The sequence below is a fragment of the Mustela nivalis genome (genome assembly GCF_964662115.1).
Source record: "Mustela nivalis genome assembly, chromosome: 18".
NCBI classification, from domain to species: domain Eukaryota; kingdom Metazoa; phylum Chordata; class Mammalia; order Carnivora; family Mustelidae; genus Mustela; species Mustela nivalis.
In genome coordinates, this window is record NC_139037.1 from 43,017,653 (window position 1) to 43,041,346 (window position 23,694).

The 23,694-nt window shown below is 41.5% G+C and overlaps 1 protein-coding gene across 8 annotated transcripts; it reads right to left on the bottom strand.

Annotated features, from left to right (window-relative positions):
* Positions 1 to 1,459: 1,459 nt before the first annotated feature.
* Positions 1,460 to 23,507, bottom strand: ZNF793 (zinc finger protein 793). Of its 8 annotated transcripts, none has more exons than XR_014305196.1 (7): positions 22,516 to 23,501; positions 21,130 to 21,271; positions 18,230 to 18,339; positions 13,499 to 13,545; positions 6,895 to 7,024; positions 5,852 to 5,947; positions 1,460 to 4,472 (listed from the first exon to the last, which is right to left on the bottom strand). XR_014305196.1 is itself a non-coding variant. In XM_082709042.1 (7 exons), the coding sequence occupies exons 4-7, from the start codon at positions 13,511 to 13,513 to the stop codon at positions 2,749 to 2,751; spliced, it is 1,191 nt and encodes a 396-aa protein (XP_082565168.1). In that variant the 5' UTR covers positions 13,514 to 13,545; positions 18,230 to 18,339; positions 21,130 to 21,271; positions 22,516 to 23,507; the 3' UTR covers positions 1,460 to 2,748. The 8 variants fall into 8 exon arrangements, 6 of the variants coding, with proteins under 6 accessions (XP_082565168.1, XP_082565165.1, XP_082565166.1 ...); XM_082709042.1 differs by having other exon boundaries at positions 1,460 to 3,701; positions 6,895 to 7,021; positions 22,516 to 23,507; XM_082709039.1 differs by having other exon boundaries at positions 1,460 to 3,701; positions 22,516 to 23,506.
* Between the last annotated feature and the right edge of the window lie 187 nt (positions 23,508 to 23,694).

The following is a 23,694-nucleotide window of genomic DNA, read 5'->3' on the forward strand; positions in this document are numbered from 1 at the left end:
ACATCTGGTATACAACTTTCTTTTTCATATTTTTCTTGTTTAGACTATTAGAACAAATGTTCTTCCATAAGGACTTTAAGATCATTTCACATAAGATTTTTTTTAAAAGGCACAAATATTTAGTGTAATTCCAAAAGTAGTGCATTTAAGTTATTAGATGTTTACAGAGAGGAACTTTTTATTTCTAACTTTTTATTTCTCAGAAAATTATCTTTTAACTCAAAACAATTACTAGTCTCATTTATTTTATTTTATTTTTTTAAAGATTTTATTTATTAATTTGACAGAGAGAGATCACAAGTAAGCAGAGAGGCAGGCAGAGAGAGAGGAAGGGAAGCAGGCTCCCTGCTGAGGAGAGAGCCCGATGTGGGACTCGATCCCAAGACCCTGAGATCATGACCTGAGCCGAAGGCAGCGGCTTAACCCACTGAGCCACCCAGGCGCCCACTAGTCTCATTTATTGATATAAAATCATATCAGCAAAAAGTTTTACATTTTTTTGTTTATACCAATTACTTATTTTCCATTGTCTTCTAAGACAATATTTAGTAAAAATAGACAGCAGTGAACACCCTTATCTCTAATACTATTAAATTCTTAATCTTCAAAAAATGGTTTTAACATAATATATGCTATAGAGTTTTGGTAAAGATACTCTTTTTTTTTTTTTAAGATTTTATTTATTTATTTAACAGAGAGAGATCACAAGCAGGCAGAGAGGCAGGCAGAGAGAGAGGAGGAAGCAGGCTCCCTGCTGAGCAGAGAGCCAGATGTGGGGCTCGATCCCAGGACCCTGGGATCATGACCTGAGCCGAAGGTAGCGGCTTAACCCACTGAGCCACCCAGGCGCCCCGGTAAAGATACTCTTAAGTGGTTATTACATACTACAATTTAACTTGTATTAGATTGGAAATATTTGCAAAATCCAATTAAATATCTTCCAGCATCTATTGATGGCATCTTCTCTTTCATACTATTGATTTTATTGATGTATTTCCTATTACTGCATTGACTCTGCATTCTTGGAGCAACTCTTCCTTGGTCATTATAATACATTGTTCTTAGGTATACTGCTGAATTCCATTTGCTATTATTTTAATTATAATTTTTTATTTCTAAGCTCATGGGTAAGACTGGTTTGGGGTTTTCTTTTTTCCACTGCTTTGATTTGGTTTTGGAGTTAAAACTTACTCTGACTTCATAAAGTAAATTGGGGATCATAGTCTAAGGGCTGAGATATTTAAAGTAACACTGTTATTACTCTTTAAAAGTTAGATGAGGGGCACCTCAGTGGCTCAGTCAGTTAATCATTGACTCTTGATCTCAACTCAGGTCTCAAAACTCAGAGTCATGAATTCAAGTCCCCTCTTGGGCTCCATGTCTTGGGCTCCATGCTAGGCATGGAGCTTACAAAAAAAGTTAGATGAAACTAATTATGAAATCATCTGGGCCTGGAGCATTTTTCAATCCTAGATCTTTAATCACTTTTCCAAACTCTTCAAAGGTAATTGTTCTATCAAGTTTCTTACTGCAATTTTTCTAACTTACATTTTGCAAGAAAAACATTTATTTAAATAAAAGCATGTTGATCTAAAAATAAAAAATTAAAACATGTTGATCTAGATTGGTTAAGAAGTATCTTTTATCATTCTTACAATCACATCTTTATCTGGGATTATGCTTCTTTTTTTTCCCCAAGTTTTTATTTAAATTCCAGTTAGTTAGCATACAGTGTAATATCAGTTTCAGGTGTAGAATTTAGTGATTCATCTCATAAACACAATATCCACGTGATTGCTTCCTTTCTCATTCTGGATCAGGCATTCTTATACGGAGTCAAATCTTGAAAAATGTGGACATTTGTTTTATTTGGATGACACAGCAGCTCAGGGAAGTAGACTTTTTTCAAAGACTGGAATGATGAAATGACTTGGGCTTTAGTGCCTAGGACATTCACAGGGAAACTGAGAGGGAAGAGAAGTGGATGTTGCTGAATTAATTTGCAAAAAGAAAAAAAAAACAGAAAAAAAAATCTCTCCTTTGGTCTCTGCATGAAGCATTTCTGAATTATAAGACTCATATAAACAGTGTCTTTCCTACTAATTTTCTGCAAGGTATGTTAAGCAAGACTAAGAAAATAGAAGAGGTGCACGATATACCACGGCCATACTAGTTTTTGTCAAACAATGGCTGGATTGAGTAATCAAGTTTATAATGTTTTGTTCATCCAATGTTGGTTGTGAAACTATTCCTAAGCTTTGCCTTTTTAACATTAACAAATGTTATTATAATTTTTTATATTGTTAAGATGCTAAAAGACAGGGATGATATTTAGAGTGCAAAAGTTGGTGAACAGCATTCTACATACTGTATGACACACATACACTTGATATTCACAATTTACATTAAATGCACATTTACATTTCCAAAATATAAATAATGCTTATTATGTGGCTCACTGTGGAATATACCATAATATACCAATTCTCTTTACATATATTCTGTATGCTGTTGTCATTCCATTAACATACTTTTAAACTTTCATAAGCCAGAGTGACCATGTTTATGTTTTACAAAGTATTTTCTATAATCTTTGTATAAAAATTTCTACAATTAGAACAAGACTTCCCTTATGGTAAAACATTTTGTCCAGATTCATTAAATCCATGAGATTTCTCCTAAAAATGAATGCCTGCACATATAATGAAATAGGACACCTTGCTTAAGGCTTTCTCACAATAACAGGTTTTAATTCCTATAGGCATTCTTTCTGGCATGAATTTTCTGATGTCTACTGAGGTTTGGCTTCTGATAAAAAGCTTTGCCACATTCACTGCATCCATAGGGTTTTTCTCCTGTATGAGTTCTCCAGTGTTTATTGAGGCATGATTTTTGACTGAAGGATTTCCCACATTCTCTGCAACGGTATGGTCTTTCTCCTGTGTGTATTTTTCGATGTACATTGAGGTATGACTTCTCGCCAAATGACTTCCCACATTCACTGCACACAAAGGGTCTCTCTCCAGTATGTGTTCTTTGATGTTCTCTGCGGTGTGACTTCTGAGTGAAGGCTTTCCCACAGAAAAAACATTCAAAGGGTCTTACCCCAGTGTGAATTCGCTGATGTTTAATGAGGGTTGACTTATGTGAAAAGGCTTTCCCACAGTCAGTGCATCCATATGGTTTCTCCCCAGTGTGACTTCTCTGATGCCTAATGAACTCAGACTTGTAGCAGAAGGCTTTCCCACACTCGCTACAGACATGGGGTTTCTCTGCAGGTGGAACCCTCTTACGTTTGTATGCAAGAGAATTGGTTTCTGCTGGTTTATACATAAGTGCTGGGTTGTGGCTGAAAGCTTTCTCACAATGACTGCATTCCCAGAGTTTTTCTCCATTAGGTCTTCTATAATGGTTTGTATGTTGTAACAATTTCCCACAACCACAGCACTCATCTTGCTTTTTTGAATAGTTTCTCTTAAAACCAATCAAATCTAAGTTATGGTTTGCACTCTTTCCACAGGGATCCCAGTTACTGGGATTTTGAATTAAAGGAGAAAGATTAGTGCTCAGAGGTGGTATTTTCCCAAACTTATTGTTTTCATGGCTTCTTTCCTTGGGCAATGTTTTCTTGCTGATGAATGCACCTTGGTTCAAAATCATGTCTTGTCTTTTCCTCTGGACATTAACTTGACAAATGTTTTCTGGAGAAAATACAGCAAACCTTTCTTTATCCTATTATTATGATCTAGAATAAAATTACTTGGGAAATACCCTAAGAATTTAAACAATGCATGGTATATGAACAGAAAGCATGAACCATAACTAAATGCAGAGAAGGGTGTTGTACAAGTAGAGAAGAATCACAACAGTAGCAAAAATGAAATGGAATATGCATACAGTACATAAAGAAGTAATTTTGAAGATGGGATATTGTAGAGCAGTAGTTGGCAAACATGTTCTTAAAGGGCCAGAGAGTAAATTTTAGGCTTTGTGGGCCATATGGTCTCAGTCAAAATTACTCAACTCTCCCATTGTACTTGGGAAACGCAGACAGTATATAAATGTAAAGGCACAGCTGTGTTCCAATAAAACTTTATTCACAAAATCAGGTGGCCAAACTATAGGCTGTAGTTTGTCAGTCCTGTTACTGAGATGTCATCTAGCACCTTGCTCTTCAACGTGTGACTCTTAAAAGAGGGAAAAGAAAGGCAGCTGATGGCCAGGTTACTATGGTTTCAGGAAGGTTGATGAGCATAGTTTAATGAAGTAAAATGCATTGTAAAGGGCACCAGAATGTGATGGTTAAGTACTGGTTCTGAGGGTGCCTGGGTGGCTCAGTTGTTTAAGTGATTGCCTTTGGCTCAGGTCATGATCCTTGGGTCCTGGGATTGAGTCCTGCATCGGGCTCCCTGCTTGGTAGGGAGCCTGTTTCTCCCTCTCCCTCTGCTGCTCTGCCTGCTTCTGTTCTCTCTCTGTCAAATAAATAAATAAAATCTTAAAAAAAAAAAAAAGATTAAAAAAAAAAAGAGTACTGGTTCTAAAAGCTGATCATGTGGGCTTAAATCTGTTTCAGTCCCTTACTTTGCTATATGTTCTTTTTTTTTTTTAAGATTTTATTTATTTACTTGAGAGAGAGAGAGAGAGAGAATGAGAGGAAAGAGGTCAACGGGAGAAGCAGACTCCCTGCCGAGCAGGGAGCCCGTTGTGGGACTCAATCCCAGGACTCCAGGTTCATGACCTGAGCCGAAGGCAGTTGCTTAACCAACTGAGCGACCCAGACACCCTCCTCTATGTTCTTAGATAAGTTTTCTAACTTTTCTGTGATTGTTTCATTTGTAACTGGGGTAATAAAGGCTGGATATCTCATAGGTGTTGGAAGAGTTGAATGAAATGATATATGTAAAGGGCTGAGAACAAATCTAGCACAGAGTGAGCACACAATTAGTGCTGGCCAATAATTCTAGTGCTATTGCTGCTACTTCTTCAGCCAAGGTGGATGAACAGCAGATGGCAGTGATTTCAAAGACATCATCTTGGGGAGAAGCATGAAAATGACTTGAAAATTTGGGGGATCATGTAATATTTAATTCAATTATGTGATTATAACACCAAGTGTAAGTAGCATAAACAGATGTGGGAACAGACAGCACTAACTATTCTTGCTAAGCCCATGACTCTTGTGGAGAAGTACAAGATCAGAGGCATCCTTATGAGTAGGTTACCAACACTTGGGGTACCGTGGGTATTGTTGGGATATTTTACATAAGCTGATGGGAGTGGGGCAGTTATTCTGAATGTTAAATGAAAGTGGTTAAGATGGGCCAAGCTCAGTCATATGCTTTACCGCCTCACAGTCCTTGGTTACCTGAAATTTAATACTTCCTCCTCTTGGACTTAAGGGAACTGAAGGACTAAGGGATAATTTAAGGGATTAAGGAAAGGATGGGAAGTGAGAATGTGAGTATGGAGGGCAGGTCTGGGGCATTTTACCTGGAAACTGGGAGAACAGGAAATAGGAAGGGACCAGCAGGAGTGGGAGAATGACAGAAGCTTACTTCAAGAATATCTGAATGTGAAAGAGAAGGTGAACTGAAAACCTTCAGAGAGACCGAGGACTCTAGAGAAAGGGCAATGGAGCAAGAACACAGGGAGAGGGGAGATGAGGAGGAGGAGGAATGCCTGGATCAAGGAGGTGGGGTGCATGGAGGAGGACGGGTCATCAAGAAGGCTCAAGTTCTCAGAGGATGTCTCCAGCTGCTTGCAAAGCTCTAAGCCTTTTGAGAGCTGGACTGCACAGAATCCCAAAGGTGCCAGCCTCCCGTAGTCCCTCTTTTGCTGGACTGATACTTACCCTGACAGTGGCAGCCTGAGCATGCTGCCTCACAAATCCACGGCGCTTCTTCCTGCTCCAGCTTCAGGATCACATATGGTTTCGTGCCTTCATAACCTGTTCCAGGGAAATGATCCAGGCCTTGGGCTGAGCTCCTTGGTCTTCAGGGCCACTCAGGCAGCATTAAAGGCTGCACAACAGACATTGTACTTGGGAGAAGACTGTACACACACCTTGTCCAGAACCCAAAAGGAATTAGTAACCCAGGACCACTGAACCTCAAGGCAAACTCACTGAGGCAGCACAGTGTACGAGTGAGGAATGCAGACTGTGGGGGTGCCTGGGTGGCCCAGTCATTGGGCATCTGCCTTTGGCTCCGGTTGTGGTCCCAGGGTCCTGGGATTGAGCCCTGTTTCAGGCTCCATGCTAGGCGGGGGGCCTGCTTCTCCCTCTCCCACTCCCCCTGCTTCTGTTCCATTTCTCCCTGTCTCTCTGTGTCAAATAAATAAAATCTTAAAAAAAAAAAAAAAGGAATGCAGACTGTGCAGCAGATTGCTGGGGTTCAAATCCTACTCTGGCTCTGTATGTCCCACGTGTAGTGACACAGGCAAGTTACTTCACTCATCTGCCTCTGTGTCCAAATGTGTAAAAATTGTGGTACTATCAGTAGCTACCTCATAAGGCTCTTAGGAGAATTAAGTAAGTTGATATTTTAAAAGTGGCTGAAGAGGGGCGCCTGGGTGGCTCAGTGGGTTAAGGCCTCTGCCTTCGGCTCCAGTCATGATCCCAGGGTCCTGGGATCAAGCCCCGTATCAGGCTCTCTGCTCGGCAGGGAGCCTGCTTTCTCTTCTCTCTCTTTCCCTGCTTCTCTGCCTACTTGTGATCTCTGTCTGTCAAATAAATAAATAAAATCTTAAAAAAAAAAAGTGGCTGAAGATGTGTCTGGTACATAGGAAGTTTTTGGTACTTCTGAGGCTCTAGGTACCCCAGTTCCTTTTAGCAACTGCAAAAGGGAAGGCGGTCGTTCAGGCATCATCTAGATTGTGTGATGGAGCTGTCCTTACCCACGGAGACAAGGTTGCTGTAGGTCTCCAGCATCACATCCCGGTACAGTGCCCTCTGAGCAGGATTCAGCCTGTGCCACTCCTCTTGAGTGAAGCCCACTACCACGTCTTTAAAGGACACAGGTCTCTGCTGAGGATGAAATGACACTGAGCCATGTGGGAAATGCAGCCAGGGATAGATGGTATCGAGTTTTTATGTTCCTAGGTCAGAGCTTACCATGATCATTTATCTACCCAACATGGCTTTTACCTTCCTGCCTTTGGGCTATATATGGTAGGGAAAGTAACAATCACATTGGAACCCACTGTCATATACACTTTTGAGTCAACCTATATTGACTGAAGATGACTTGCTGTGTGTCACCCAGTGCTGGCTGCTAGAGACACAGTCATGGATGGTTCCTGACCTCAAGGAGCTCACAACCTGGCAGAAAGCATTACGTAAAGCCACGCAGGTGAAAGTATATGAGCTACGGTGGCAGGACATCTAGGTGGAAAAGTGTGAATGGTCCATTAAATGTTTCAAGGTCTATCCAGGCTTCAGAGCTAGGGGACTTGTGGAGCTGAGTCTTCTCTATAGAAAGATGGAGAAACTATGTCCTTGCAGAGGGAGCAGCATGAACACAGGCATGTGGACAGAACAGTGACTTTAAGGGCTGCGAGGCTCTCAGTAACAGGAACAGTATACAGGGGTCTGTGAGTGAGGAGATGATGGGCTTTAAGACAATGGAAAATCTACCAAGGGAGAGGTATGTGTAGAAAGCACATTCTATTAGGCATGTGGTAAGTTTCTTGCATCCCATGTCTCCCATGTCAAGTGGTACTGTGGTAACTCTAAGCAGACTGGGGATATATTGTATCCCCAGAGGAACCACTAAATCAGAGTGCAAAGAGGTGTACTGCAGTAAATGAATTCTAAAAATTGTTTGTTTAATCCACACAAACACACATGTAAGAGAAGAGAAGAAAGAGAGGAATAAAAGTGCATGGGACAAATAGAAAACCAAATACTAAAATGATAGATACAAACCCAACCATGCCAATAATTATACTTCTAGTCAATGACAGTAAATTATAATATAAAATTAATATATGACTGAAACACTCCAAAAGGCAGAGATTGTTAGGTTGGATTGAAAAAGCAATGCTAAAAAAAAAAAAAAAAAAAAAAAAAAAAAAGAAAAAGCAATGCTGCCTGTAAGAGATACAAAACTCAGATAATTTGCAAGTGAATGGATACAAAGAGAAATGTGGTGGGTGACCTAGGGGGAAGGGAAAGCAAAGACTATAATAATGCAGGTACAAGATGGCGTTCACAAGTGGCCAGTAACAGTGAGACAGAGAAGGGCCATTGTAAAGAGCAGAACCTGCATCTTAACTGGTTGTGGGGGGTGAAAGAGGGGCCAGGGTAACACCCAAGTATCTCAAAGCCACCTGGGTGATGGTGAATCAGACGTGAGAAAAACAGTAGAAACTAGAAACAAAGAGGATGTGTCGTTAGACATGTCTGGGGACACTTAGCAGGCAGCAGGGTGAACATATGAGTCCTGTAATAGCAGCAAGATGGGAAGGGAGCTAAAGCTCTGGAAGCCAGCAGCAGAGAAGTGGTAGCTAAAGTTGTCAGTGTGGGATCTCTCTGCAAGGAGACAGGATGAGCCAAGTGCCCAGGCCAGAGCCCCAAGGGACACTAATAGAGTTCAGCTGCAGACCCAAGAGAAGGACCCATAGGTACTAAAAACGTAAGAGGGCACCTGTGATATTGTGATATATTAAAAAATATCTATTTGGTCTTTCTTCATGGTTCCTGGAATAGAGCTTCTTAAACCCTTGTAACTTCCCAAGTAACAGGGGTAATAGGAGTGTCTTTTGTTATTCCTAACAAGCCCCAGAGTTTATGCCAATAACATGGAGGAAAGGGGCTGGTTGCCAGAGGAACTAACCATATGATTAGAGGGTTGGAACTTTCAGCCCCCTTCTCTATCCTGCCCAACCTATGGGTCGGGATAGGGGTGGATGGATGGTACCAGAGATTGAGCTAATTACTGATCAATGATTTAATCAATGATGCCTACATAATGGAAATAGCATGAAAATCCTGAAGAGCTTTCAGGTTGGTGAACACATCTGGGAAGATGTACACCCCAAATTCCAGACAGAAGCTCGTGTCTCCCAGATCCCCAGATCTGTGAGTCATTATAGCAAATTATCAAAACTGAAGAGGGGGTCATGGGAACCCCTGATTTACTGCTAGTTGGTCAGAAGTTCAGACGACAACCTAAGATTTGTAATTAGCATCTGAAGGGGGGGGGCCTTATGAGACTTATAGAGTCTATGCTAACTCCAAGTTGAACTAAGTTGTAGGACACCCAGTTGGGTGTCCACAGAGAATTAGAAGAATTGTTTGGTGTAGGAAAAAAAACTCCCCTATTCCTGTGAGTAGAGGAAACAGTACCTATGATATATCTTCAAGTGACTATAAAAAATTGAAACTTGCCCTAAGAGAGGTCTGATCTTTGTCCTCAACTCCTGGGAGTTAATCTCTAAGCCCCTGCATTGTTCTGCTTGATAAGACCATCTTTGGTTACTTGGGGGTCTTGAGCCACATGGGATAGTCTAACAATGTGATTTCTGGTGGGAGCTTTGGGTCACACACCTCGGCTCAACCTCAGGAGGAAGCTGTACGTACATCTCTTTAAAAATTGTGGGGTCCTACAGTGGCACCAAGCAGATGAACCTGAGGGCAGGACCTGGTACCTGAGACCCTAGACCAATATAAAGGCCATGTACATAGGAGGTACCGACCTGATATCCTCTCTGATGTCAGAATAATATACCATGGTTGTGGGAGAGCAGCAATCAGCCTTTACCACAGAGCATAGAGTTTGGCTCAGCTGACAGGCCTGGGTTGGTATTTCCCAAACAGAGCTAACTGGAGTGGGATGGGCTGGGCTGTGATGGAGTGGGATAGAACAGAATAAAATAGAAAAGATGTAAATTGACACCCCAAAAGGCATGTCATTTTTCATCAAACACAGGGATGAAGAACAAAGATGGAAGAAACATTAAGGTTGTAAAATTACTATCATGTAGTGACTGACTGTGAGAAGGGGAAGGCAGAGAGAAGTCAAGGAATAAATCTCATGGTCCTGGCTTGTCTGGTGGGGGATGGTACCATCTCCTGAGATGGGAAACTGGGGCACAAAGAGGTTCAGAGACTTGTGCAAGGTCATACAGACGGTAAGGTCTGGGATTCAAATTCAGCAGTCTCATCCCAAGTCTGTGCTCTCACCCAGTATAGGCTCTTGCCTTCTGCACAGAAGGGGCTTTGCAAAAGGTACAGTCTAATTTAGCAGAACAGTCAAAAAGCATCTTCCGATTTCAGTTTCAGCAAAGTCCCCTGGGCTCCTGGCCAGAAAAGCTTTAGTAAAGTGGGGTGAGAGGATGCTGGACTCAAGAAAGAATAAGAAACAGGATATGGAAACATCAAGAGCAGGAAGTCACTATAGGAGATGGAGGAGGAGAGAAAAGAAAGAACTCTGTGGTTTGGAAGTGGTGATGGTTTCTAGGGTTGGAGCCATTGTAGGGACCAGGGAAAAGATCTGGAAAAGCAGAGAGGAGGGGTCTCCAGAAAGAGATGTCTCTTCCTGGAGGGAGGCCTCCAAAGAGGTGGAAATGTAGGCACTCAGAGGCTGAGGGGAAGTCCTGTCAAGACACAGGGCGCTTCACCATCTTAAGATGATGAGGAAAGTAGGGGGAGCTAGGAACTCTTCACACCAAGACTTGGGGGGAGTAAGATGTTTACTGTTTGCTGCCAAACTAGTAAAGACAGTTAAGGAAATGACAGTAATTTAAGTAACGGACAGTTCATCTGTTCCTCAGTCTAGATCAAGGACACAAATACTCTGGACCATAATCAGGGCTTCCATAAACATGAAGGAATCTTCCTGCCCACTCCCTTTGAAAATAAATAATATTTGTAGTTTTGCTTTCCTCTAACTGAACTTCAGCATTTTATTCTATTACATATGTGGCTGCAAAGCACAGAGGAGTTAAAACTTCCCGCAACTCTGACACAGATAGAGAACACTAATGCAACATCGGGAAGCTAAGTCATGATGCTCCTGATCACCTGGAAATCGAGGAGTTCTGTGGAACTAATACTCCAAAGGAAGAGCTGAACCACTGTAGAAAACAGTCCAATGAAGAGCCATTATGATTCTGCATTTGTTATCTTTAAGAATTTTATACTTTATGTCAGTGCTTCTCACAGTTACAAGAGCATAAAGACCACTGAGAACTTGCTAAACACAGATTCCCAGGCTCCACCCTCAATTAACCCAATTCAAGCAGGTCTGGGGTGGGGCCTGCCATTCTGTGTGTCTAATAAGCTCCTGGAGAAGCCCAAGTCCTGGAACCACATGATTAGCAGCAGTGTTGCTCTACTCTACCTCAGCCATAAGAAGGCTCCTCAGGGAAATGTCTTTAGAAAACATCTTGAAAAGCTAGTTTTCGGGGCACCTGGGTAGCTCAGTGGGTTAAGCCTCTGCCTTCAGCTCAGGTCATGATCCCAGGGTCCTGGGATCGAGCCCTGTATCGGGCTCTCTGCTCAGCACAGAGCCTCCTTCCCCCCTCTCTCTCTGCCTACTACTCTGCCTACTCTCTGTCAAATAAATAAATAAAATTAAAAAAAAAAAGGAAAGAAAAGCTAGTTTTCTCTTAGAAATAACAGCATCAGACACATGAAAAAATGTTCATCATCACTAGCCATCAGGGAGATTCAAATTAAAACCACATTGAGATACCACCTTATACCAGTTAGAATGGCTGAAATTAGCCAGACAGGAAACAACATGTGTTGGAGAGGATGTGGAGAAAGGGGAACCCTCTTACACTGTTGGTGGGAATGCAAGTTGGTGCAGCCATTTTGGAGAACAGTGTGGAGATTCTTTAAGAAATTAAAAATAGAGCTTCCCTATGACCCTGCAATTGCACTACTGGGTATTTACCCCAAAGATACAGATGTAGTGAAAAGAACAGACATCTGTAGCAGCGGCACTGTTTATAGCAGCAATGGCCATGGTCACCAAACTGTGGAAAGAACCAAGATACCCTTCAACGGATGAATGGATAAGGAAGATGTGGTCCATATACACTATGGAGTATTATGCCTCCATCAGAAAGGATGAATACCCAACTTTTGTAGCAACATGGATGGGACTGGAAGAGATTATGCTGAGTGAAATAAGTCAAGCAGAGAGAGTCAATTATCATATAGTTTCACTTATTTGTGGAGCATAACAAATAACATGGAGGACAAGGGGAGATGGAGAGGAGAAGGGAGTTGAGGGAAATTGGAAGGGGAGATGAACCATGAGAGACTATGGACTCTGAAAAACAATCTGAGGGTTTGAAGGGCGGGGGGGTGTGGGAGACTGGGGGAGCCAGGTGGTGGATATTATGGAGGGCACATATGGCATGGAGCACTGGGTGTGGTGCATAAACAATGAATTGTTACGCTGAAAAGAAATTAAAAAAAAAAAAAAGAAAGAAAGAACAGCAAGCTTCTATCCTATGGCCAATGCAAATCATGGGCTGTCTGTGTTTGCCTTTTTGCTGGGCCACCAGGAAGACCACAGTTAATGACTCTTTGTTGGACTGTTTTGTATATCTGTATTCCAACAAAGAATGTTACTTGCATCATTCCTTGTAATACCAAATTTGAAAATTACCTGAATGTCATAAAATGGGGGCTACTTAAATAAATCATATTTCATGCATATGATGGAGCATTATGTACCTTGCTTTAAAAAAATGGTGTGGGGGCGCCTGGGTGGCTCAGTGGGTTAAAGCTTCTGCCTTCAGCTCAGGTTATGGTCCCAGGGTTCTGGGATCGAGCCCTGCATTGGGCTCTCTGCTCAGCGGGAAGCCTGCCTCCCCCTCTCTGCCTGCTTGTGATCTCTCTCTCTCTGTCAAATAAACAAATAAAATATTAAAAAATAAATAAATAAAATTTAAAAATGGTGTACTAATATGTACAATCTCTAAGATATTTTAACTGGGAAAAAAAAGTGATAGAGTAGTATGTATAATAAGGGTCTTGCTATTGTATCTATGTGTAGACAGAAGTTGTGATGTTCCATCCAAATCCCCCGAAGGACTGAGGTGTTTCTCCCAGCTGTTAGGAGAAGACTGGCTACCACAGGCTTAAGCCCTTTTGCAAAGAGCCCTTGATCAAAGGGAGCTACCCACACAAACTTACGTCCCCTCCCTGGGGCAGCCTACAACCAGTGACTTGTTGATTTTGGAATATAAATGCTTCCTTCCCTCCATTCAGGACAACCGCAAGGGCCATCTCAGCTCCAAAGCATCTTGTAAGGTCAGCTGGTGCCTCTGTTTAAATCCCTCTGCCTAATCTTGCTTCCTTTGCTCCTTATAGGTATTCTAAGAGTCTCCCTAGTAAACCTCTTGGGTGCAAATCTTCCACCTCCAAGTCTGTTTTCTGAAAACCCAGCCTGTGGTAAAGTATAAATGCCTGAAATGCACATATTTTTTTCTAGAACAGTTTCTCAAGAAGGGAAACTTGGGTACTTTATGCCACACTTACCTGGTACTCAATCATTTTCTGCTGTTCTTGGAAAAAAAATTTGAGTCCTGTGAAGATAGAGATTGGGGGGGAGGAGGATGGAGAAAGAGAGAACAGAGCTGTGAGGGACCAGGCCCATCTTGGAACTTGTGAAGTCCCTACATAAACCCAAGCTTGAAATCACTGTGGTAGAAGAAGAAGAAGAAGAAGAAAAAACAAAAAAAACAAAAAAAACCGATGCCATTCAATGCAGAATGTGAATACATAAAACAGATCTCCCGTGAAGTAAAAGCTGCTACCAAGTAAGAAGTAAAAATTTATAAAAAACCAGAATCTTTATAACTTAAATAATTGGCCCCATGGGAGATGGAGCCAGATACATGCTCTGAGTGGGATCACCCCTGCAGAACAATACATTTTCTCTTAAAGGCAAAAAAGTCTTGGGTTTTGCCTCTTATTTACTTTTAAAGTTGCACTTGTTCACCTACCAGTGTTTATGAAATCCTATATTTGGGATGCTTTTTCTATAATAATGTTATTATGAAAAAAAGTATATACTTAAAAAGGGCTTTTGTAACTTATTACAGAGAACTAAAGGCAATATAAAATAACTGTATAACATTAGTAAAACTAATGGTTACTTATACTGTGGTATGAATTATTACTGAAAGGCTAACCCTCATTATTCATCCAGCGTATTATTGTTGTTAAAAAGTAATTTTCAACAGATGAGAACAACAACTGTCATTTTTAATTAAGATGTTTAGTTAAAGAGGTAACTATGTGGCTTAATTATAAAAAAGAAAGGGTAAATCATAGATCACGAGTGTAAATATTTTATGACATACCCGGATGGTATGGTAAAATGGTAAAATCATGCTACATCTGAAGCAAAGAATGCAAGAAGCACCTCTGTAATTCTGAGTGCCAGAAAGCAAAGACACTTCTTCAGTGATGGGTCCTGGCAAGGGGGCAGAGGAAGCAGCCTCAAGGGCTCCAACCATGTGAGAAGGAGCAGTAAGACCAAACTGGTCAAATCTACCAAAGCTAAACATGAATACTTCATGGTCCAGTAATTCCATATGAATGCATATGTTCACAAGCTTTTAGTCTATAAAAACTATGAATTTATAATGAAATTCAAAAATCACAATATTACCTTTTTTCCTCCTAAAACAACTGGTACTGTAATTAAATAGGACTACTAAAACATGCAGGTTCCCAATTTCCCAAACATCCATACATTAGGAAATGTGGAACTAAATTGGTACAAAAAAATTAATAAAGACTGCTTGGGTTTTTCACTCACAGAAGTGAGAAACCCTATAAAAGGTCCAAAAATACTGTGTCAATAATCGACAGCCTGGAATTAAAAATCCACATTCAGGAGTGACAAGAACTCTCATGCATGGTTGAGAGGATTATAACTTGGTTCAGCCATTTTGGGAAACTGGCCATATCTACTAGAAGCTTCCATTTAGTTTAGTGATTAGCAGAAGACACCAGATTCAAGGGGAAAAAAATTGCTTCAAAATGAATACATTCTCCTAGCTTTGTTTTACAGAAGTCTTTTCTCACTAATCTATTGACAAATCATCTTTCGATAAAAGAAATGATTCTAAAGTGCCAGAAATATTCTCGGTCATGATCTGGGTGGTGGGTACATGAGGGTACACATGTGGAAACATTCATAACACTATAGTGCTAAATGAGTTAATGATTTACTTCACTCAGTGGACAATAAATACCCACTTTTTTTTTTAAGATCTTATTTATTTATTTGACAGACAGAGATCACAAGTAGGCAGAGAAGCAGGCAGAGGGAGAGGGGAAAGCAGGCTCCCTGCCGATCAGAGAGTCTGACACTGGGCTCAATCCCAGGACCCAGAGACCACACCCGAGCCAAAGGCAGAGGCCCAACCCACTGAGCCACCCAGGCGCCCCTCCAATATCTCTTAATTGTATGAAAATGCTTTGAAATATTGTACAGGTCAGAAAGCATGACTCATACAGCACAGTTAGTGTAAAACAGACATTTAGCTATCAGGACTGTGCAGTGAGCTTATTATGCCTTTTAAAAGATTTTTTTCTTTACAGAAGTGTAATTTACATATAATAGATGAATCCAGTTGAATTGTATAGTTTGATGAGTTTTGACAAATATATTCATTCACCCACATAACTCCCACACAATCAGGATATGGAAAACTTCCAGGAACATCCCGTTCACAAGATATAATAATGAATTTGTCTTAATGGTGTTAAGATTAACTACTTAGATTCCTGTCTCTTCTATAGATGAAATTAAAAAAGTGATTTCCTTGAATGTTAAAATACAGATACTTCTTTGCTTAACTAATACATTAATCAAGTTATACCAGTAAGTCAAAAAAGTAGTTAAATAAAAATATGATCTACTGTTTGAATTTCACTTATCTGAAGGTCAGAAACAGACAACCCTAACCTATGATAGCTCTGACTAGGCACTGCTTGGGAGGACTGGGGGGAAGGCTTTGGGGTGCTGGAAATGTTCTCTATTATGATATGGGTGGTGAGTATGTGACTGCGCACATATAGAACAATTCATTAAGCTACACACTGTTCTCTATGCATGTTAAACCTTAAGTTAAAAAAATCCCCACAATCCCATTATTTAAAAACATGTAGAAAAGCTTTTGGTATGAAATACAATAAAATGTTATTAGTGCTATGACTTGGGTGGCAGAAAGTTTCATATTCTGATCTATAACTGAAACACACACACACACACACACACACACACACACACAGGCATCATTATTTACATATCCCTGTTCTACCGCCTTTTTTCATCATAAGGGAAGCCACAGGAGGGCTTTAAAAGGGGGAGGAGGCCCTCTGAAAGAACTGAACTGTCCACCAGGGATTGAGCTAGCAGGAAAGGCCTGGGACCAAGCAGCCTAGGGCAGTTAATCCAGCTTTGGATAACTATTTGATTCTCTGAAAGAGTACACTCCCTCCCTCCTCTTTCTGGACTTAGCTACTTGCTTCAGCCTGGTCTCTCCATGGCTGCAAAGTGTGGCAGATGTGCTAGTGAATGTGTGTCCGTAGGCCTGTGTTCTGGCCTGGCTCCGGGACCACCTAGGTCTGTGGCCTGGGAAAGTCACTTCATTCCCTTTTAAATGAGATGGCAGCATCAGTGGATGAGAAACTGCTGGTAAGAGCTGGAGGAAAAACCGAATATCTATATAGTATCAAAATCTCCTGCCCCCAGATATTTATTCATTATAAAATGAAAAACTGTAATTCTGCCCTAGAGAAACCTGGCAGATAGCACTGGTAAGTGATAGTTAACACACAGTGATGGGACAGGAGTCACGTGCCCCGGATATGATGAACTGTGACAGGCACTGCATCCCTTCTGTGATATTTTGCCCAAAATACATACTTGAATCTAATCATGAGGAAACATCAGACAAAATCATGTGAGTGACAAAAATACAAAGTAACTGGTCTATACTCTTCAAAAATGTTGACTTCACAAAAGACAAAAAGACTGAGGAACTGATTCCCATTAAAGGAGACTAAACGGATATGTCAACTAAAGGTCGTCTGTGATCCTGAACTGGATTCTGGAATGAAAAAAGAAATGTTACGAAATGACACTATTGGTTCACATCTGAATATGGACTGTGGATCAGATAATGGTATTAAATCACTGTTAACTGCCTGACTTTGAAAATTGCATTATGGTTATATAGAAAAATGCTCTCATTCTTATGAAATGCACACTGAAATATTTTGGGGGTAAAGGAGCATCATGTCTGTAACTTATTCTCAAATACTTGAGAAGAAAGGAGAAAAATAATATATATTTATAGTATAACATTTACATATACAGAGACAGTATGAGAGTGTATGCGTTTATCTGGGTGAATGTACATGAAAGATAGAAAAGCTGACAGTAATATCCCTGCAACTTCTCCAAATAAAGTTTAATTTTAAAAAATCTATAGCTAGGGGCACCTGGGTGGCTCAGATGGTTAAGCATCTGCCTTTGGCTCAAGTCATGATGCCGGGGGTCTAGGGATTGAGCCCGGCATCCGGCTTCCTGCTCAGTGGGGAGCCGGCTTCTCCCTCTCCTCCTGCTCCCCTGCTTATGCTCTCTCACTCTCTCTGTCAAATAAGTAAATAAAATCTTTAAAAATAAATAAATAAATAAATAAATAATCTATAGCTCTAGTAGGTCTGCTGCCACTATCACTCTGAGAATCCAGGGACTTTTCTGTCCCTTAGTCAGGATGGAGTAAACTCCCCATATGCCTTGAGGCCAGGTGAGGTGGCAGAAATGACAAGGGAGCAACTTAGAAAGTGCCAGTAAGTGTAAGAGAGTGGGCTGGCTACATCACATGCTATAAGATGCAGAAGGTACTGGGTTGGACCGATATCTCCTTCGCTTGAGAAAGCATGCCTATCACATTTGGCTTTCCTCGCTTCTGCCTTCGCTCTGTTTCTCTGAAACTTGGGACCAACCCTTCCCTTACCATGGAGGATCCCTGGAAGGAGTGACACCAAGTTGAGTCTTGCTCAGCTTCTGGCCCAGGGATGACGCTATTTCCAGTTACTTAGGAGTCTTTGCTCTGGCAAGAGGTTTTGGAACCTAGTTTTGTCCTTCAGAAGAGATTCTTGTCCCAAGTTCCCCCTCTCCAAATCCAGAGGATCTTCAACTGGCCTACTAGTTCCTCACAGCTCCATCTCTCAACAGTAACTCACCTTCAGCCTCAGCCCCATGCACGGCCTTCTGGAGACTTGACCAAGGTCCTGTGAAGCCCTGCTATCAGCGAGGTGGTGGGACCCACAGGTATACAGGGTACTCAGGTAACCTGAAGATAAACAGACCCCATGGTAAGAGTCATCCAACAGTCCCTCCCCAAATATTCTCTGAGGCCCAAGAGGAATAAGCCTGCAGAGGACTGTGTAGGAGATAGAGCTAAATGATGGCTTGCTTTGGGTTTGGGGCAGGAGGATCTTCTGGAAGGACTGTGAGTCTCAGAACCACTCAGAGAGAAGTCTGAACCAAGCAATTCTGCTAACCAACTGAGGGGAATCTAAGCCAAACAATTTACCTCCCTGGGGGTGTTTTCTTATCTGTGAAAACAGGAATGATAAATGATAAACACAATTTTAAAAAGCCCATTTCTGGAGACTTTCTGTAAGTTACCTCTTTTAATACATATTCAGGTAAGGTTGAAAGGGGCTGAATTATGAATTAACACCTGCTTTCCCAGATAAGTCAGGTTGGATGTGAGGGACAGAGGCTTCTCTGCCCCTGAGTGAATCTACCAGATGTTCTAGGTTCCCTAAGAAAGATTCCCTTCAGAATATCCTACATTTGTTGAATCATTGTCTTAGCCCCAGTGCAGGGAATCCCTACAAAGACTCTTTCAAGATGCCTAATTTAGGTTTCTGCAGCCAAAAGTCAGTCTCTAAAAAGCTAATAAGAGATTTTGACCACGGGACTCTGAGACTCCCCTCTGAATATCTACAGAGAAGAGCCATCCTCAACTCAACCTTAAGAGGACAACCCTTATTCGAAGTCCACTCCAAACCCAGAGTCCATTTCACTGTGCATGTTTTTGGCTTCTAGAAGGACTAGCAGAAAATAGGCAATCTCAAATAGCCCAGCCAGGGCTATAGGTCAGAATTTTGTTCTGGTGTTTGATTTTAGAGTCTCGGACAAAACTTCCCCATGGTGTGAATGTTTTGCCCCAGATTATTTCTGTGATTCCACTCAAATCAAGTTCAAAAATGCACAAAATTACTCCATTATATTAGACCCAGAGGTGGCAGTGGGTACTGATAAAGAAGGCTTCAGGGTGCTAGAGATGATGTATATCTTGATCTTGGTTGTATTTATGTGGTTTTTCACAATGTCAAAATTCACTGAGCTGTACCCTTAAGATAAGCATACTTGACTGTATGTATACCTCAATTTTTTTTTAAAGATTTTATTTATTTATTTGACAGAGAGAAATTACAAGTACACTGAGAGGCAGGCAGAGAGAGAGAGAGAAGGAAGCAGGCTCCCTGCTGAGCAGAGAGCCCGATGCGGGACTCGATCCCAGGACCCTAAGATCATGACCTGAGCAGAAGGCAGTGGCTTAACCCACTGAGCCACCCAGGCGCCCCTGTATACCTCAATTTAAAAAAAGAATAATAATCTGGAAAAATATACAAGTAAAATGAAATAATCTGGATTCAAACTTAAAAAACGTTCATGCATAGACTCATACTGCCTCCCTCTTCCTATCCCCCCGGGTCCCAGGTATGAATGTTCCATCTAGTTAGAGTTCAAAAACAGGCAAAATTAATCAGTGATATTAGAAGCTGGAAGAATGGTTCCCCCTGGCAGGGTAGTGACAGAGAACACATATCATGGAGGCTTTCAGGATGCTACAATGTTATTTTTTCTGATCTGAGTACATTACTCAAGGGAGTTCCTTTTGTGACAATTCACTGAGCTGCATATTTAAGTATATCTCTGTATATATCTTATATCTCAGTAACAGGTTCATATTAAAAATTTAAAAAAGAAAACTTATTTGTTCCCAAACCTGGCACTGAACACACCATAGGTGATGAAGGAAAATAGCCACAAGAAAAAGAAAATACCTTCAACCCCTCACTCCTTGTCCAAGCTAATGACTTCTGCCCCAGAGCAACTACCTATCTTTGATTCTGTGCAACTGAAAACAGAGGCTATCTGCTCTAAAAACTAAAGCTTGATGTGTATGGCTTCTGAAAGATATTTACCTGCCTTACCTTTCAGCTTCCTTTTTTCAGAAGATGTTATAGTTATTGTGCTTTGCCTGAGAACTACATAAGGATCAGATACAATACTTTAAAACAAGAAAATACTGTTTTGGCATTTCACCCCAATGGTCAAAATCTTATCTCCATTGTATTTGTAGTCTTGTCTCAGCCAATCTTAATTATCAGTAGTCTGACATTAATTTCCGTGAAGAGCAGTTTCTAAAAGTAGCTTTAAGTTTTGTTTTTGTAGTTTTATCTTCATTAAATTATTCTACCAGGATATTACAAAGAACAGATTCAAGGAGGTCAAAAGTGTCATGCCTAAAAAAATATAGACCAAGGCAAAAGGATTCTTAGAACACAGTTTTGGGGCACCTGAGTGGCTCAGTGGGTTAAGCCTCTGCCTTCAGCTCGGGTCATGATCTCAGGGTCCTGGGATCAAGCCCCACATCAGGCTCTCTGCTAAAGAGCCTGTTTCCTACCCCCACCCCTGCCTACTTGTGATATTTCTCTCTCTGTCAAAATAAATAAATAAATAAAAATTTAAAAACCTCATTAAAAAAAAAGAACAGTTTCTTTTCCTTACATAATTTATTTGTTTTTTCCCACATACTGAGGTATGTGACATATAATATTGCATAAGCTTAAGGTGTACAATACCATGATTTGATATACATATATTTCAAAAAAATTACCACAATAGGGTTAGTTAACATTTCCATCACCTCACATAATTACTTTCTGCATATGTGTGGAGAGAACATTATTTTTAAGTTAAGCCTAGATAAAATTATTTTCCAAACACCCTCGAAGTTTGTTCCTTTGACCATATCTTTTACAATATCAGTTTAGATACTTACTCAGTAAATTCTTTGTTTTCTAACCACAGGCAAAGTCACATCCATCCTAGCTGCCATGTGGTCAGACTAGATTTCCAGAAACCAGACTCACCCTTGGGATATTGTCACAGATGGATACGTCATTACCGTTGCCAGAAAGGGCCTTAAAGGAAACATTGAAAGAAATATGCACTAAATCCTTGGCAAAAGCAATAGAAGCCACATTTTTAATAACGGTACTTCAAGTAAGTTTAACATTTGGTCTTTTCAAAGCACTTTCATTAATGTGGGGAACAATAAAAGGGAAAGAAGGTTTCAAAGAGGTTTGTGTGTGTGTGTGTTTTAGATTTTTAAATTTATTTATTTGACAGACAGAGATTCCGAGTAGCCAGAGAGGCAGGCAGAGAGAGAGGAGGAAGCAGGCTCCCTGCCGAACAGAGAGCCTGAAGCGTGGCTTGATTCTAGGACCCTGGGATCATGACCTGAGCCGAAGGCAGAGGCTTTAACCCCCTGAGCCACCCAGGCGCCCCTCAAAGAGTTTTGATGTGGGCTTTTGCAGAGTACTAGACTGAACTGAACTGAATGTTCATCAGCTGGAGGGTGTCACAGGGGAAAAGTGTGCTCCCATTATGCAGGGCTGCAGCCTCGAATCCTTAACTCTCCCATACCCAACCTCTAAATTTATTACACAAATCCCTAATCGCGAACCCACACTGCTCTCCAATGATATCCCAATGAGTGAAAAACAAGTGCTGACCCCCACAGTCCCACCTCTCCCGGCAATTACTGACAGCCCCAATCACTGACACCCATTGATCCATGTGTATTCCATTCCCCGATCTACGAAAGACCAATCTCTAAAACCTTCAGATTCCTCCTCCCATCCAAGATCTAAAGGATGTCTCAAACACTGATGGCCTAAAGCATTTCTCTATACACTGGCCTCCATAAGCCCCTCCCATCACTTAACCTCAAAGTTTCCACAATCATCACTTTCAGGTACCCAAAAAGAACTTGGAACCTCCAATCACTGATCCTCTCAGGTTTCGAACACTGAGCTCTAATGCTGTTCAAACCAGTGCTTTTGAAGCACCCCATTTGGCACCAAACCCCTGAAGACCACTATAAACTGACCACCACTCACTCTTCGAATTAAGAAATCGAGAACCCTCATTTATTGATTCCCAAATACTCCCAATCCATCTTCGCAGACACTGCCGCTGACTCCCACAAACCTCCACCAGCCACCACAGACCCCCACGAGGCTCCCACGTCCAATCACTTAACCCTTTCCGTACCCTCCTCTCTGACCCTTACGGGCACCCATGACTGACCCAGTCGGGCCACCGTAGTCCTCCTATCACTAACCTACAGAGGTCTTTAATTTCGACTGTTTCTCACACTGACCTTTCCCATTTCTCCTGGATCCGCGTCCATAACCCGAAATTGATAGCTGGACCACGGTGCCTCACCGCAGTATAATCTCTTCCCATCGCAACTGGCCAGTGCGCAGACTCAGTCACGACTTTGAGGTTGTCGGGCGCCACCTGGCAACCTTCCAACGAACAGGATTCTGGGTTTCTGAACTTTAACGGAAGGTATGATGGCTGCACCCTCTTGACATCCTGTTGAGGGAGGCCATATTTAAATCTGTGCCGTACAGCGGTGAATTAGCCCTTTGTTAGCCTAGAGGGTTAAGCTATTTCAGGGCTGAGAGAAGCAAGTGCTCTGGGATCCGTAAACACTGACGTCCCTGTTGCATTTCGCTTCTCAGAAGCCCAAACCTCCTGCAATCAATATGGAGGCGCCCTGACCTCCAAGAGCTTTCTTTGTCTCCAGCAGCGCAGGCGCTTAAGTAAGATGGCCACGAACATTTATACAATTTTTTGCGTGCAGTGGGCGGGGCCATCTCATAGGAGGAGCTCCCCAAAGCAAGGTGAAACTTTTTCTGGGGCAGCTTTAGGAGTTAGAGACCCCGAAGAGACGCTCTTCCCTTGGGGAGCCTGAGGGCTCCGGAAGAAGGGGTGAGAACTCCGGAGTGGGCGGAGCCATGGGAGACTAGTAGTACGAAGTTAATGACTTATTGAAAGAAAATGTTGAAAGCAGAGGCTTTTTTTTAAAGCTTTCAACTATTTTTAATAATAATTAAGAGTTTTAGCACTCTATGTTGTTGCTGCTGATTTGAAAGATTCAACATGAAATTTAAAAAAAAAAAATTCTGTCCTGGGCGCCTGGGTGGCTCAGTGGGTTAAAGCCTCTGCCTTCAGCTCAGGTCATGATCCCAGCGTCTGAGGATCGAGCCCGCATCGGGCTCTCTGCTCAACAGGAAGCCTGCTTCCCTTCCTCTCTCTGCCTGCCTCTCCGCCTACTTGTAATCTCTGTCAAATAAATAAATAAAATCTTTCAAAAAAAAAAACTTAAAAAAATTTCTGTCCTGTTTTAATTCTGAGCCAGGTAGGTGTACAGGGACTTTATCTTAAGTAGTGTTACAAAATAAAATTTAGCCGGGTAAATTTGAATATCTAGCTTGCATCCTATTAAGCAAGTCAAAAGGAATGCCTCCTCGGAGTTGTACAAAATGGAAGG

Coding starts and splice junctions, on each gene's coding strand:
- ZNF793 (XM_082709038.1), bottom strand. Junction 5,948..6,894: donor CAGCAACCTTGTCTCCGTGG/GTAAGGACAGCT, acceptor TCCCTGGAACAG/GTTATGAAGGCACGAAACCA. Junction 3,702..5,851: donor CTCAGGCTGCCACTGTCAGG/GTAAGTATCAGT, acceptor TATTTTCTCCAG/AAAACATTTGTCAAGTTAAT.